At 36.4% G+C, this 15,758-nt stretch overlaps 7 protein-coding genes across 7 annotated transcripts; 4 read left to right on the top strand and 3 right to left on the bottom strand.

The window, feature by feature from the left end:
* The first annotated feature begins 512 nt into the window (after positions 1-512).
* On the top strand, positions 513-2,227 carry LOC6642847. Its single transcript, XM_002065170.4, has one exon. It carries the CDS (start codon positions 574-576, stop codon positions 1,516-1,518), a length of 945 nt encoding a protein of 314 aa, XP_002065206.1. The 5' UTR covers positions 513-573; the 3' UTR covers positions 1,519-2,227.
* A 53-nt stretch (positions 2,228-2,280) lies between these two features.
* On the bottom strand, positions 2,281-4,236 carry LOC6642846 (equilibrative nucleoside transporter 1). Its single transcript, XM_002065169.4, has one exon. It carries the CDS (start codon positions 3,837-3,839, stop codon positions 2,478-2,480), a length of 1,362 nt encoding a protein of 453 aa, XP_002065205.1. The 5' UTR covers positions 3,840-4,236; the 3' UTR covers positions 2,281-2,477.
* A 246-nt stretch (positions 4,237-4,482) lies between these two features.
* On the top strand, positions 4,483-5,361 carry LOC26529326. Its single transcript, XM_015178446.3, has 2 exons — positions 4,483-4,710; positions 4,774-5,361. Exons 1-2 carry the CDS (start codon positions 4,521-4,523, stop codon positions 5,301-5,303), a joined length of 720 nt encoding a protein of 239 aa, XP_015033932.2. The 5' UTR covers positions 4,483-4,520; the 3' UTR covers positions 5,304-5,361.
* A 272-nt stretch (positions 5,362-5,633) lies between these two features.
* Positions 5,634-7,146, top strand: LOC6642845 (tRNA (adenine(58)-N(1))-methyltransferase non-catalytic subunit TRM6). The gene is made up of 2 exons (XM_002065168.3): positions 5,634-6,658; positions 6,724-7,146. Exons 1-2 carry the CDS (start codon positions 5,674-5,676, stop codon positions 7,065-7,067), a joined length of 1,329 nt encoding a protein of 442 aa, XP_002065204.1. The 5' UTR covers positions 5,634-5,673; the 3' UTR covers positions 7,068-7,146.
* Positions 7,147-7,169: 23 nt separating this feature from the next.
* LOC6642844 (cytochrome c oxidase subunit 5B, mitochondrial) lies at positions 7,170-7,973 on the bottom strand. The gene is made up of 2 exons (XM_002065167.4): positions 7,682-7,973; positions 7,170-7,621 (listed from the first exon to the last, which is right to left on the bottom strand). Exons 1-2 carry the CDS (start codon positions 7,854-7,856, stop codon positions 7,341-7,343), a joined length of 456 nt encoding a protein of 151 aa, XP_002065203.1. The 5' UTR covers positions 7,857-7,973; the 3' UTR covers positions 7,170-7,340.
* A 1,026-nt stretch (positions 7,974-8,999) lies between these two features.
* On the bottom strand, positions 9,000-10,537 carry LOC6642843 (cytochrome c oxidase subunit 5B, mitochondrial). Its single transcript, XM_002065166.3, has 3 exons — positions 10,456-10,537; positions 9,425-9,598; positions 9,000-9,361 (listed from the first exon to the last, which is right to left on the bottom strand). Exons 1-3 carry the CDS (start codon positions 10,535-10,537, stop codon positions 9,255-9,257), a joined length of 363 nt encoding a protein of 120 aa, XP_002065202.1. The 3' UTR covers positions 9,000-9,254.
* A 154-nt stretch (positions 10,538-10,691) lies between these two features.
* Positions 10,692-12,356, top strand: LOC6642842 (intraflagellar transport protein 52 homolog). The gene is made up of 3 exons (XM_002065165.4): positions 10,692-10,938; positions 10,999-11,641; positions 11,701-12,356. Exons 1-3 carry the CDS (start codon positions 10,826-10,828, stop codon positions 12,241-12,243), a joined length of 1,299 nt encoding a protein of 432 aa, XP_002065201.4. The 5' UTR covers positions 10,692-10,825; the 3' UTR covers positions 12,244-12,356.
* Positions 12,357-15,758: the final 3,402 nt, after the last annotated feature.

The following is a 15,758-nucleotide window of genomic DNA, read 5'->3' as shown; positions in this document are numbered from 1 at the left end:
TGTATGGTGGGAACGGGGGGCGTTTCCTGTGCAAAAAATAACTTTGTGTGCTCTGAATAACGAATCACTAACTAAGCATTAAAGCTAAATATTTTAAATTTGTCTTTTAGTTATCATTAAAGATACAGATATGTCATTAAGCAATTTGTATTAAGTATGTGTTGACGTAAATTTCAGTCTTTTTTTGGGTATTTAACTTTTTTGCAATTAAACTTATCTCTTATTTTTAATTCTTATCTTATCTTTATCTTCTTATTTTTAAAGACAGATTAAACATGTTTTACTTTTGATTAAATTAAATTCTTCTTAATTAAAAAACGTATGCCAAAAATTAAAAATAGTGAAATGTAAAGAAGAAAACAATAGAACCAAAATATTATATATTTTTTTTATTCATTTGAATGCGCCGCCAACCTAGAAAGTGGCAACCCTCTTGAATTGCCATTAAACTATCGATAAGCGGACTCTGCTGTGCGATATATTTCCAGCCAATCGAAATTGTCAGCTGATTGATTAAACGAAAAACAACAAAACGAAAATCTAAACATTAAAAACTGTCCGGTTTATTTCACAATGGATCAATTAAATGATGATTGTGTGTGCCATATACTAGAATATCTAGCTCTCGTTGATCAAATTAAGATGTCACGCCTCTCCGAACGCTTTCGAGACCTTCTCTGCCTTATTGTATGGCGTAAACCACGATATCGAAATGTTTCCGTTTCCGACACCATGCTCGAGCCTTTAAGCAAAGCGGATTACATATATTTCTTTGAACTCACCAGTGAAGCCATGGAGGAGCTGTACGTCTGGAATGTCTATAATAAGGCTTTTGACTCATACTTGGGACGACATCTCTTAAGGCCTGAATTGGCCTTTTATTTGAGCAGAGATTTTGGTAATCTTCGCAAGCTCTGTATTGCAGATGCTAGTATGAACAACAGTATGATACATACAGTAGCCAAAAATTGCATAAAACTAACAAGTCTAAGTGTATCCAGTCCCTACATAACCGGCAAGCATATGATTGGCTTCACAAAACTGGATACCTTGGTGGCCAGGGAATGTTCCATTGAACCAAATTTCTTAGAAGAACTACTGGATCAACGTAAACTAACCTATTTGGATCTCACATCGAACAGACACGATGTGGAAGAAGTTATATTAAAAACGTCAGGCTCAAAACATTTACAACGTTTGGGTCTTTCCAATGCACAGGATTATGGATTCCATTTAGCCCAACAGCTCTCTCAGTTAACGACTCTAGTGGTTAGCTATCATGACATTGAACCAGACCAACAACTTGAAATGCTAGAACGAACTCGAAAATTAGTTGAAAATTCTAATTGTAAAAAATTTCCGCAACGCTTGCAATCGATTTTATGCAATGTTGTTGATGTTGAAGTTGCGTTAGAGCTAATCAGTGGCCTCGAAACGCGTCAACCCAGAGAAGCACCCAAATATAGTGAGCTATTGAAGATAATGTACTATTTGTCCAAACCAGAAATGATTGCCTGAGAATCTTTTTTATGTATTTAGGTTTTTCTTTTGCTTACTTACACTTGTGTGAATATTCCTTCAACTCTTTATCTCTGGGCTAAAGTCTACGACAGTTGGTGATAAGATTTATATTTTTCTTTCTTGTATAAAACCTTTTGAAATGTTTTTGAAATCTACACTCTTTCTTACCCTTTGCCAAGATCATTTAATCTTGTATTTGTAAATACTATCGTAATCGGAGATTATTTAGTTGTAGGCAATAAATCAATTGTGATTTTGTATAAAAATGTGTTCTACGTTTATGTTGAACATAAAGTTATTATAATTGATCAGATCAACAATGGCAAACGGCATATATGTATTATATGTACAGTCATAATCAGAAGAGTCAGAGAGTCTTATACATATATGTATATATTATCGGTGCATTAAGTTCTCGCTTTTATATTAATATTATTAACGACCTCTTGATTCTGAGAAAAAAATAGAATAAACTTAGATTTAAAGCGTGAACTCAAATTCTAAGTTCAAAAATCCTATCGATTTGCCCAAGTTTTAGTTTTAACTACTAATTTTTTCAAAGCCTTAACTTCTTTTCTTAATTATCCATTTGTCAAATAGTTTATAAATCTTGTTATTGACTTAGTTATATCCTAACATTATGATATGGTCGACCACTTTTCCAGACTTTTGAGCAAAAATATTCACTAAATAAAAATTACATTACATTTTTTATTTATTGTATATATAAAAATATAGTCATAAATGCCAGTTACTGTCTTTTGTTACAAAAAACTAAAACTTTATTAAACAAAAATGATGATTTTGATTTATGAGTATGTAATGTGACATTAAAATTAAATTCAATATGGGTTCCTTTCCCTTTGTTATTGTTAATGGTCAATCCATGAATATAATTCAATGTTAATTGGTAAAATAAAATTAATAATAATAATGTAAAAATGAAGCATGTAATATTAAATTAATAAAGGGCAAAGATACGCGAACATGACACCCGAAAAGATGCCAGTAATTAACATGGCTGATGCAAACATGCCGGCGGTGATCTGATATTTAGCATTAACAGTCTGTGGAGCATACATCATGCCCAAGGAACTCAAATAACCCGATGAATATGACATTACAACGCCAAAGGACCAATAGATCCATTCATTGTCAAACCAAACATCGGCTGTACGCTCAACACTACTGGGTCTATAATTGCAGAGTAACATCAGAGGGATAAAGACAACACGTAAAACTACGGGAACTACAAGGAATTTTGGACTAGGCCATTTGATCCATGAGGTGGTTAGACTGCCAAGCATAGCAAATACATTGAATGTGAGGAAACAGGTAAAAAGACTGAAGTAGTCTTTAGAAATGAAGAAATCGTCATTCGATGGCTTGATATCAGAATAGACGGCAGGAAATACGGCAAGAGTTACAAAGAAAGTAAAGAAAATGTTGAAGAGCTGTGGCGATGCTTTTTTAAAGACCTGCCAATATGGTACCCTAGCTGGTGATTTGGAATCAGTGGATTTCTTTGTGGCATTTTGATTGAGCTTCTCGTAATGACGATAGAATCGATTCAAGGGCAATGCAAAGTAGGAATCAAAGCAAAGCAATAAGATCAATATAGCAGTCACAAAGTAATATATAGCCGAGGTACGTTTCGATGTGAATACAGCTGTACAAATAATGGACATAATGGTAGCGAAACAACCGGATATATTAGAACCAAGAACTACAGCCCCGGTATACTCAATGGGTAGTGATGCGACAAGGCCATAAATTGTATTCTGATAGATTCCATTGCATACGTTTAAAAGTACCACACTGACCATGGTTATCCAAAAGAAAATGCCCGTCCATGCGATCGTGTCAAGCATGGCCATTACAATGGTCACCAGTAATATGATCATTTCGAATATTATGCTATATACTATTCTATTTGTTAGATCGCCACCCATATCGACAAATATATTTAACCAATTGAAGAGAAGATTAGGTATCTGTGAGGCAAATCCAAGATTCTGCATAAAGTTGCCTTTGTAGTTCATCTCATCGGGTCCCGTTGTGACATTCAATTTGAAATCCTCGAAATAACTTTTGGCAGTTATAAACATATTCCATGGCATCAGGGTGCCCAGGCCGTGCAATAGGAATATAAAGAACACAATTCGACGCTTATCCACAGGCGCAATTTTTGCCAATATCGAGGATCCATTACCATTCGAACCATGTGGCGGCAATTTGGATTCCCACGATGGGTTTAATGTAACAGGAGCTATGCCCGACGCCGTCTCTGGTTTCAGCAATCTGTTGGCCTCCGCCATGCTGCCGATGCAAATGCAGTGCTAATTGGGGCGTATTCCTCACACAGACACACACAGAAACACGCGCTAGCACACCAAAATTGAAGAATGTTGCTTGGTCAGTTATTCTTAATTGTCACACACTTGAGTGACGCCGAAATCTTTTTTATGGTTTGTTTTTATGCCGCCGGCTGGGCTTTATTTTGTACTCTATAGGCCGCTCTTTGATTCTTGTTGCTGGCTGTTGCTACGACAACCAGGCCTCTCCAGTGATACTTAACGACTCTTGAATGGACTTCAAGAAAATCGTTGCACCCACGTTTCAAACTGATTACGGAACAGAACAGAAAATTGTATATATATACACACAAGGAAAAAGGCACGCGTTTCTTGTAGTTGTTATCGCAATCAAACAGATTATCGCGTCTTATCGTTATCAGCAGTTGACTACCCGATCACAAATACAGTAGAGTTGCAAATTGGTTGCAGTAGGTCAAATGCTATCAAAAATTTAAATCTATTTTAATTTTTTATGCTCGTTTATTTCAACGAAACATTAATCAAGCGGAAAATATACCGATACAAGTGCAACAGGTTGAAAGCTTGTCGATAGATTTTTCATAGTTTATCGATAATATTTCGTGAAAAATTGAACGGAAATTATTTGTTCCCAAAAAAAATTTAAGAAGCTTCTGCTGCCTAATGGGAACAATTCCATATAGTGTGCTTGGAATTGTATGTCAAAAAATTTTAATCACTTATTGTATCAGTTTGAAAACAGTAATGAATTCACAAAGATCCAACATGAACGACCAAAGTGATAACAGATCAACAGGATCTAGCAAAAATTCAATCAAGAATGAATCCAATACACCGTCTAGTAGTACTGAAGGTAAGTTAAAAGTTTACATAAATATACATCCGTGTTTAATTCATTTTTACAATGTATTAATAGATGAGTCTAAGGACATTTTAAATAACGATCAAAGCAAAATGACTCTTACTACTGATTACCCGAACACGTCTGATTCTTCCGACTCTCTGGGAACGCCAAGTGACAAAAGTATTGATTCATCTGACTCTGAAACGGAACATCAATTTGAAGAACACATAGTTAAAACACAGTTTGAAATATTCAACATTATGCATGATTTCAATTTTTGCGACAATTTGATCCAGCAGTGTCATGAAGCTAATGTCTGCGGCTATATCGTAATTAGCCAAGGAAGCCGATCTGCTTTAGGTGAAATGGAGGGAACAGTACGGGAAATAAATAAAATTAAAAATTACTTGTTAACATCGTATTTGCCGGAACCGTTTATACAACGTGCTAAGTTTTCAACATATGAACGTGAAAATTCCCCCAAAAAATTGAAATTTAGCCAAGCCTATACCTATACGATAGATAACGACAAAATTTTGGGAAAAAATCAAAAAGAGAATGTGAAATCAGGCACCGATAAGGCAAATGAGAAAGCTTCTTGAATCGATGAGTCGATACTAAAAATAATTCAAAGGTGTTATCTATAACTAATTTTTAATAAAATATTCTTCTTCAATTTTATAACCCGCAAATTGATTTGAAAATTTAAAATCTTATCGATGTCGTTATTATCGATTGCAGCTACGGCATTTTTAACGCTATAACATGGACCTCTAATTGAATTGATTTAATCTTAGTTTTCGTTAATTTAATTATTTTAAACGTTTGCTTACCTTTCTTACGGCCCACGAATTTAACGGGTTTAATAAATAATTCTTTATACCGTCATCGCTAATTATCGGTTATAAATCGATTCTTTCAAAATAATAGCACATTTTGCACTTTCCCACCTCTTTGGAAGTATCAATACAAATGACTGCATTAACGACGCCTAATATTCAATTGGGAGACTACATAGTCATCCAGCGGCAAAAGTATACAAAACTACAGAAATTCGGTAGTCTGGATACCACAGCAACATTGGGCAAGGAGACACTGGAGTTGAAATCTCTGCTAGATCACCCTTATGGCTCAACGTTCAAGATGTGTGTTAAGGAGACGAAGGCCGGCAAACGTGGAGCTCAACGGCAGCATACATTGGAATTGTGCAGTGAGACGGAGCTGGGTAGCACCAGGGAGAATTTGGGAATCTCCAGCAGTGGAGCCGATAATCGGGATATTTGTGACAATGGCGAAGCGCAGGCATTGAAGTCTTCGGACATTGAGCAACTGCGTGAAGCCTGCAATGAGTCCAGCAAAATCATTGAGAAACTTGTAGAGAATTCCAAAACATTTCATAATCGAACCGAATACTCACAGGAAAAGTATTTACTGAAAAAGGAAAAGAAATATTTCGAGTTTGTCCAAATAAGGCAGCCAACAATAAGATTAATGGCTGATATATTCTATAGACAAGATGCTGATAAAGTAATGGGTATTAGAGTGGATACCCTATCACAGATCATATCGTATTCGGGTGTTTGCGGCTTTGGTAATTATCTATTGTACGAGAGTGGTACAAATGGTTTGCTGCCAGCTGCCATGATCAATGCAATTGGGGCCGACACAGAGGGAACATTGGTGCACATGCACCCGGGAAATGTGGCCCAGAAACAGGCTCTGTTGGCGCTTAAGCTTCCGTTTGAGCAGCAACAGCGGTGTATCTCAGTAAATTTATATTCAGTGCTTAGGGAATTCTATCAAAATGGAACTGCTGCCGTAGACGCGGTTGAAGCTTCGCCAAAGGAAGAAGTCAATGAACCAGAAACGGATCAGCCGGACACATCAACAGATGAACAGAGCGAGACCACTGAACCAAGCACTAAGAAACCCAAACTTGATGGCGAAACACAGTCGAGTATGATAAAATAAAAGCTATATTTATTCCTTATGGTAAATACATGCTTCACCTTTATCTTTCAGATCCTAGAACTCCTCCTCGTTGGCAATTGGAAAACAAACGTGCCGCTTCTCTTATGCATGCCAAATTCGATAGTCTTGTTATGTCAGCCAAAGAACATCCTTCTAGCATTTTACAGGCTCTTATACCATTAATAAGACCGTCTCGCCCCATTGTGATATTTAGCACATGCAAAGAATTGCTATTGGAAACATATATGGAGCTTAAATCTACGGCGAAAGTAACAAATCTACATCTTACATCCAATTGGTTGCGCATGTATCAAATCCTGCCAAATCGCACACATCCAGAGGTCAATATGAGCGGCAACAGTGGATACCTGTTGACAGGCTATACTTTGCAATAGTTACTCGACTTATTTAAAAATAAACAATATTCAACATGCTAATTAAAATTATTATTAGTCATGGGATCCCGCATTTTAACACACTTTGTTTTTATACAGCCATTTCCCAACAATTATTATTCGAACATCTTAATGAAACCATAACCATAATTTGAACTAAAATTGATAATATCATGCAATGTTTTACGCATCTGCCACAGATACACAGTGTAAAGTGTGTGTTGTATTGTGTAGGAGTGTCCTTAACTTAAATGTCGTTTCGATCGCTCCATCCTAAACAGGAGGAACGTTCTTGAGAACGAAAAAATGGCCGCACTCGCAACGTTTGGGTGCGCCCTTCTCCAGCCACATCCATTTGGCAAAACGATCTCCCAGGCAAATGCATCCCACCAGACGTCCATCAAAGGCTGAAGGAATCACAGTAGGATCATTCTCTCGGCCAGAACCACGTCTCAACGGTTTACGCATGGCCCAAGGATCAGCGCAACCAGCTGCCTTAAGGAGCAACTCACGTTTCTCAATACCAGTGGCGTGCTCCAAGGGGTCGGCCATTTCTGTTTAAAACGCGAGACATATAGCAATTTATATTAATTTCAGTGTGAACCAATACTTACCCGCCTTACGTACTGGAGTCGTGGAAATAGCTCGTGGAATGGGAGCTACCACCTTTCCGCCCAATCCCAGGCGACGCAGAAAGGCACTTACTTTTCCTTCACGCTGGGTCAACTGCGATATGAGCCGTTTGGAGGCGGACTGCGCGGCCCGGAGTCGGGATATATATGAAGACATACTGTTAATATTTGTAACAAGTATGTATCATAAATATCTGTATATTTTTTGTTTTATTTTTTTGGGGAGCTCCTCTCCGATTCAGATATTAGAATCGAATGAGAATTGTTGACTCGTTCAACAAGCACCTAGAAAATTTGGGGTGCTCTGAAAAAATCATTGCCTCCTTGATATTAATTTTTTGCCTCTACAATTTCCTACTGTCAATATATGTATGTCAAATGTATCCCAGATAAAAGACAGATATCTCCAATGTCAATATCGTTAAAGGACTGCTGTCGAATAAACTTTATAATACGAAAACATAAGGATCGGACAGAGGATAGGCCACTGTGGGTGACTGAATTAGTTACATAGACGACCAATTTAAAGATTTAAAAGCATAGATCATCAAATTAAAGGAGTACAATGTCACTGAATTAGAAACCAATCATAGGAAACTATTTCCATATAATAATTTGAGTGAATTTCTTATATGGTAGAAGGCATATTTTTACGAACTGATGCATAATTTTTTTAAATCAATGAAGACTAGTTTTTACTGTCAAAGTTTGTTTTTTTTTTTTTTGAAATTTTTCTAAAATATAAATGTTTTTCTATATTTTTATTTATTTAAAGAAGTTTCAATTCATGAAATCTGCTTTTTATTATATTAGAATGAATTGCAAATTAATGACCAAGCACAAAAAGGGTTTTTGATTCTTGGTCAAAATTTTGCACTACTTTTTCCGTTTTGATCCTGTTTCAGGAGGATATTGTAGAACATAAAGTCGCACGACCGATGTTAAAAAGTATTCGAAACCGACTACTTTTTTTGTATCATCTTTTTCAGATACTAAACGACAGCATAGATGCAGCGATTAGGAATTTAGGATAATCCAAAAAGAAAAAAAAAAACCCATTAGTATAATGGTGGTTAAAATTCTATAGCATCTAAACGCAGCAAGAAATCGCACATAAGATCAAACTTGACAACTCATAAGATAAACAACCATCACACTAATAATACAGCTTCAATACAAAACCCTTTTTTACGACAGTGGAATTTCAATTTTAAAGTTTAGCTTAAAAATTGCAATTTTTAATTTTTTAACTTGCCATTTTAAGGCAATTTCTTTATATTATCTTTAACTCGCTTTCTAATCGCTTCAAATCACTTTATTGAACTACTAAAATGTATATCAATTCATTAAGCATCGGTATCATGCTCCGATTAAATATATATATGATTTGTACAGAAGAACTGAAAAATGGAAGCTAACTGCCCGAGATATTTTTTTTTGTTGGGTTTGATGTATTTATTTGGACAGCTCTAAGTTGGTTGACTTTTAGCTTAGTAGTTGTTGTTGTTGTGTGTTTTGTTATTAATTGGTTTATTTTAATTAATTAATAATAACTTTAAACAGCTGCCTTCTCCACCAGTTTGAACCAGTGTCCGCATTCACAACGCTTCTGGTTACCCTTCTGCAGCCACATCCATTGCACGTAGGTCTGGTCCTCTTCGCCTAATTTGTAAGGAAGTAAACGTAATTATTTCTGATCATAATATAAATTGGGTTTTTACTCACAGATGCAGCCAACAATGCGAGCATCAAAGGCCGATGGAATCAAGTTGGGGTTCTCCTTGGTGCCGGCACCGCGCTTGAATACCTTCATGTCGAAAGGATTATCATTACCAGCTGCCTTAAGGAGCAATTCACGCTTCTCAATACCAGTGGCGTGCTCCAAGGGGTCGTTCATCACTGCAACCAAAAATAGAACATATTAATAAGAATTACGATAGTTGATAAGGCAAAATGAACGCAGAATGAAATTGCGAAGTTAATCGCATTTTGTATGTTGTATGGCAAACATTGGAGTTGCACAATTAGCGGTTTTTAGAGAACTTTTAATATCTTAAAATTTTGGATTTATTTCAAACTGCTTCCTCTTTTAGTAAGCCACTGATTGCAGATGAGAATGTTTGGAAACCTTGCAAGTCTGTTTAGACTTCATCCGATTCGAACACATATCTATGACAATTCTGTCAAATGAATTTGAAATAACAACCTTCTTGTTGACTCCTCTCCTCCACTTTGCATTGTTTTTCTCATTCTTTTTTGAAGGACTTTGTAGGTGGTTTCTTTCACAGGCAAAATCATTTGCTGGGAACAGTTGGCAACACTGATCAGCTGTCTGTTAGGCCCGCCTGGGTTACATAAACAGCGGCAGCACTGCCGCAGTTGACGGCAACATATTCGCACACAATTCATAATCATCACTTAAGTATTTATTGCTAATCGCCTGCGTTTATATAGTTGAGGTGTGAACTGCGTTTCGCTCTGCCTTGAGCACTCGTTGCTGGTGAACCATAAAAACACATTTTCCTGTATGTTTTGGAGTTGTTACATAACCTCCGCGAATAGAATGCAATTTGACAATTGCAATGCAATAATGTTGCTGTTTTATTTTTTTTTGTAGGGGGTAGCAAGCGATGAGTAGGCAGGATTAGTCTGGAGCTTAGTTTCCTCTATTATGCAATCCTTGTGGTGGTGCGAATGATTTTGCTACTGGTGGACGTGACGACAACGACAAGCGAGGCAAGCGATTTTTGACTTACTTTTGCAAAAACGCACGGGCGTGTATTTAACATTGTGTTGAGCGGCAGCACGCAGCGCCATGCGTCCACAGATCGATGCCATTGTTCGGATTTGCTGAAATTTCTTGGGCCTAAACGAAAAATGAACACAGCCGAAATTTCTTTCGTAATTTTTCCTCCTCAGCTTAGGGATAGTGTGACCGAAGCGGGTAAGTTGTCGTTTCTGGCAACTCTAGCAGCACAGGCAGGGTAACCAGCGGCCGATAAGATAATCGATATTTATCAATTAATTTAAAAGTTGCCATCTTGTTGATAAAAAGGTGATGCCACCAGTTGCCCGGGCAACGAACAAATCAAAACAAATATTATTCTTTATACCGCAAAAAGCAATATGTCCAATAAACCAACAATTTGTTTTGATATTTCTAAAAATGAACGTTTTCAAATTACTGATAATTATAAAATGATTCATCGCAAGCTGAAAATCAACTGGAATGTTGAACAGTGCGTTTAAAAATGCAGTTCAAATTCAAATTGTTAATGTTATTTCTAAAACTTTTACAGAAGCGATTCGGAGCTTAAAAAGGAACGCTTATCTCGAGTCAAGATATTTGTCTTAGCCGGACCCCAGGATCGTTTCACCGAGGATGAATTCGAGGTTCTCAAACACTATATTGAAGTGGAAGGTGGAAGCATGTTGGTCCTCTTGGGCGAAGGTGGCGAGCAGGAGTTCAATACGAATGTGAATTTTTTTCTCGAACAATATGGCATTTATATCAACAATGACAATGTAGTTCGACCACATTACTATAAAAATTTCCATCCCAAGGAATGTATTGTGGGTGGCGGTGTAGTATGCGAGTCCATGTGGCGTCACTTGATCAAATTAGACATCGAGAAGGTCGACTACGATTTCAGTGATGAGAAGTATAAGATTCATTATCAGTATCCTTATGGTGCCACATTGAATGTCTCGGAACCGGCCAATGTATTATTAACCACTGGACCAGTGGTTTATCCATTTAATCGTCCTCTGGCCGGTTATTACACCAATGGCAAGGGTGGCAAAATTTTAGCTTTAGGTTCGGGTTATATTTGGCATGACAAATATTTACAGGATAAAACAAATGATGCCATTTTGGAGTATATGCTGCAATTGCTCGGTGGCGATATAACATATACACATTTGGATTTTAATGATGTGGAGGTAAGTAGATTCATATGGTTCTTTAATACTTTCGCTTTCTAATTTTTAACCTATTGCAGCTAAGCGATAACAAACACTTTACGGATCTTGCTTTCTTGGCCGATATGCCAAAGGCCTGCCTAATCGATTCCATTTGCACCGAAATGCCAGCAGATTTTAAGCAAATGTTTGACATGACTTTATGTTCGTTGAGTAATCGACTGCTGAAAGAAGTTATTGACACTTACGAACACTTGCATGTTAAATACGAGCCTTTAAGAATCATAAAACCACAATTTGAAATACCTTTGCCCACTCTACAGTTGGCCACATTTCCTCCGATTTTTAGTGAGCCACCTGCACCGCCATTGGAACTCTACGATTTGGATGAAACCTTTAGTCCGGCACGCTCTCAATTGGCCCATATGACCGGACAATGTCTACAAGCCCTACAGACTAAGGAACCATCACGACGTGCGCTCAATCAACGTGAGCTGGAGAATTACATAAAGGAGTGTGCTAGGATTACGGCCATTGTGACAGAAGAGCAAGATATGCCAGCTCGTGAAATCCTCAATATTGTGGCACGTCAGATTATGAGCTATAAGCCATATGCCGACTAGGACAACCAAAACACAAAAAAAAACACATGGATCCAGTTACTTGAAAACTGAATTCCTTTAATCAGCATAAAACAAACCAAAAAAAAAAAGAGAAAACAAAAAAACAATTTTAATGAAAATGCATAATTTGAATTAAAAAATTTTATGAAAACCAAATCCAATTTATGTAAACATGTTGGCGACTTTGATTTCAATTTTATACAGAACATTTTCAATACACAAACACACATAGTTGGAGTAACACAAAACCTGTGGGAAGTAAAGTTATATTTGGTATGAACAACCAAAAATGATATTGTTTACTTCGCACAATTAATTATAATTTATTAATATTTTCACATCTTCTTCATAAAGTGGATGGGGGAACATCCTCATAGATCAGAGCAGGAACTCAGCATTTAGGTGTCGTCACACACAATTTGAAAATTTCATTTCATTTTGAAGGGTCGCTGGTAATTAGCGCTGCCGATAAGTAGGGGAGCATTGTGTGAAACCACTAGTTAATGCTTGTCACAACAAATGTTGTCATCAATCCACCACTTACTCCACCTCCTGCTCCATCTTCTGCCGCTTAAACTTTTCCTTGGGGAGTTTTCAGCATAAAAATTCAATTCTTCAAAGTAGAACAAGAAGTGGAAGCCAGGGATAGGGAAGTCCTGTAAAAAATAAAGATCACACCAACTGTCGATTGTAAATTTGTTTTTCAAGGTAAACTAAAATGTTCATCGGAGGTCCCCGGAGCTTTCAAAAGTTGTAAACAGATGTTGTCTTCTTGGGATGCTATAAAAAATGTTTAGTTCCCTACAAAAAGGTGCCACAATTTATAAATACTAATTTACACATTTGTTAGGTCAAAAACATAAGTTTTTTAAATTGTTGGTTTTTTTTACATTATCTAGTTATATCCTGACACGACTCAGAGCAGCAAAGTCAGTAATAAGATGCCTCTAAAATTACTTAAATTTTGCAATACAAGATATAATAATAGAGACTTTTTGGGGTACTTAAATTGAAGCACCCTTAGGTTTTAAAAAATCTTTTAAAAATAGAGTCTGCCTAAAATTCAAACTGATTTAACATGATTAAAATTATTGGTACAGTCGTGTGTGTAAGGGTCAGGCGAGGAAACAACGGAAGGAGCAAAAATAAAAGGTAATATGAAATGATTTCTATCTTACATTCTGTAACAAGACTTTTAGCAAAAGGGTGAATTGAAATATTTACGACAGGCTCTAAAATAAACTATTACATTTACGTCTACGATAGAAGGTAGAATAGAGTATTAATATCTTTGTTAAAGCTATGTTTAAAAGTTTCACTTATTTTAAATTCCGTAAATCAATGAATGGCGGAACTTTTACTTCCTCCTTTTTAAAAATAACAATAAGTATCTATAAAGAAGTTAAAATGGGATATAATTTCACTTAGAATAATAATATAATTCATCAAAGTTAAAAGGGCGATGCAAATTTATAAAGATAGCATAGGATAGAAGACAAGAACATTATTTATGTATCCATTAAAGTGTTGAAATAATGATTTAAAATTGCAAAGACATAATGAATTTTTTCTAAGGATAGGATACGAGAGAATAGTATAGGACAGAACAGTAAAGAATTAAGACAAGGTATAATAGGATAGAATATATTAGACTAAAGCAGCTTACCATATGAGGAGGATGAGATAGAATATTAAAAATTCGAATTGATGTACTTTATTTTGTCATCAAGCAGACTTACAACTTTCCATTGACCTGCCAAATGAAGCCGCCAACTGTTCATGTTTCCTTGTCCTCTCGCTGTCCCTTTGCTCGCCATGTCTGGTCAATCAATCAATATTGAAAATTCCCACACTGCCTGGAGGAGGAGGAACTCCATCATCTGTTCCAACATTGGTATGTATTCGCCATTTTCCACATGGTGTTTCTTTCTGTCCTCTTCTTCTCCTTTCTCTGTTGACCGCTAAATGTGGCCCAGGAATGGCTTGTAAGCAAAAGGGAATGGGCCAATAATCTGCTGCTTGCTGGTGCTGCTGCCGCTGCTGCTGATGGTGGCGGTGGCTAGTGGAAAAAGAGGTTAGGTTGAAATACGATCTGAACAAAGTAGGAAGTTACCTTGAGTGCATTTCTACATATTGACAGTGACAATGCCCGTTGTTCGCTGTTCATTCATGGTTTCAGTTCAAACAGGTTCGCAGGCTCTACAAAACAACAGCAAAAACAACAACAGAAAAAGAGAAATTACAAAAAAGTAAGGGAAAAAAATGGAAACCAACACAGAAGCCGCACAAGTTTTCCCTCGTTCGGCCCACTTGAAATACAAACTTCATTTGCTCATGTTTAAAAATCAATTTTCCCTCTCTATATGCGGCAAGGATCTTTCGCCTAACAGCTGTATTTGCCGCAGGACATCCGTTTCTATATTTGCTGAATGTCTCTCCGCTTTGGCAAACACTCAAATTGATGAGAGAGTCAAGAGGTTTGTTTGTGATCCTTTTAATGAGCCAGCTGAAAGTATTCCGAAACCAACAACAACAACATCAGAAACATCTCTCCAGCCACTCTCTATCTACATTTGTCACCTGTTTTTCTAGGGAAAACCCCCGCAATCATTTTTCATAGATGCGGGTAGCGGGCAACATCATTTTTTAATTAAATTACAGCATCCAAAAAACGTGCGACATTCTAATAATTTTCATTGTCAAAAAATTTGGACAATCATAAAAAACCACACGTCTACATTGTGACCCCCTTCTCTAACTCACACTCACACACGCACACACATGGGAGCTCTTGGAGTTGGATGAAGCCGGGGAGGCCAGGGGGATCAAACCCAAGACTTGGAAGAGGCACACACAAAGAATGTAACAATCAATTAAACTGACCAGATAGGTTAAAAGATTAAAGCTGATTTCAGTTTACCATTAACCCTTGACTGGACATGCAATTTTATTTTAGAAAGAATACGTACTTTGTTTTTCAAATTTAAAGAAAAATTTGAAAGTGTTGAACTCCGTATCGTGTAAAAATTTATTTATGTTTGGTAATTTATAAACAATTTTTATATTTGGCCCCTGAATAGGGATTCAATAGAGTTGGAAATATTTTAGAAAAATTTAAATCGGAATCATTACTATTTGGATTTGACAAAAGTCCAAAACGGCGTCAAAAATCAGGAGAAAAGTATACATATTTTTAAGAAATTTTTTAATTGAAATGATTTTTAAAACATTTTGTAATGTTTTGTCAAACATAAGAATTGTTTTTTTATTTATAAATTCATATACTAATGTTTTCCTAAATATTTCTTTAGTAAGCATATTCATAAAGAACATTTTAAATGAATGCCTTACCGTCGTTTATTCATTAAAATCTCTTTTTCGCTTTACCTAGTTGTAATTCTCAACTAGGTTTAGCAGTGAAAGACTCTTATGGCTTTGTCGAACCTGAAGTTTTTGGCAACTTTTGAGAGGTCTTTAGAGAAACTTTTCATCTCACAACTGAACTAGAGCCAAGC

The sequence above is a fragment of the Drosophila willistoni genome (genome assembly GCF_018902025.1).
Source record: "Drosophila willistoni isolate 14030-0811.24 chromosome 2R unlocalized genomic scaffold, UCI_dwil_1.1 Seg167, whole genome shotgun sequence".
Taxonomy (NCBI): Eukaryota; Metazoa; Arthropoda; class Insecta; order Diptera; family Drosophilidae; genus Drosophila; species Drosophila willistoni.
Note: the sequence above shows the minus strand (reverse complement) of the source record. Positions and strands in the feature narration are given on the sequence as shown.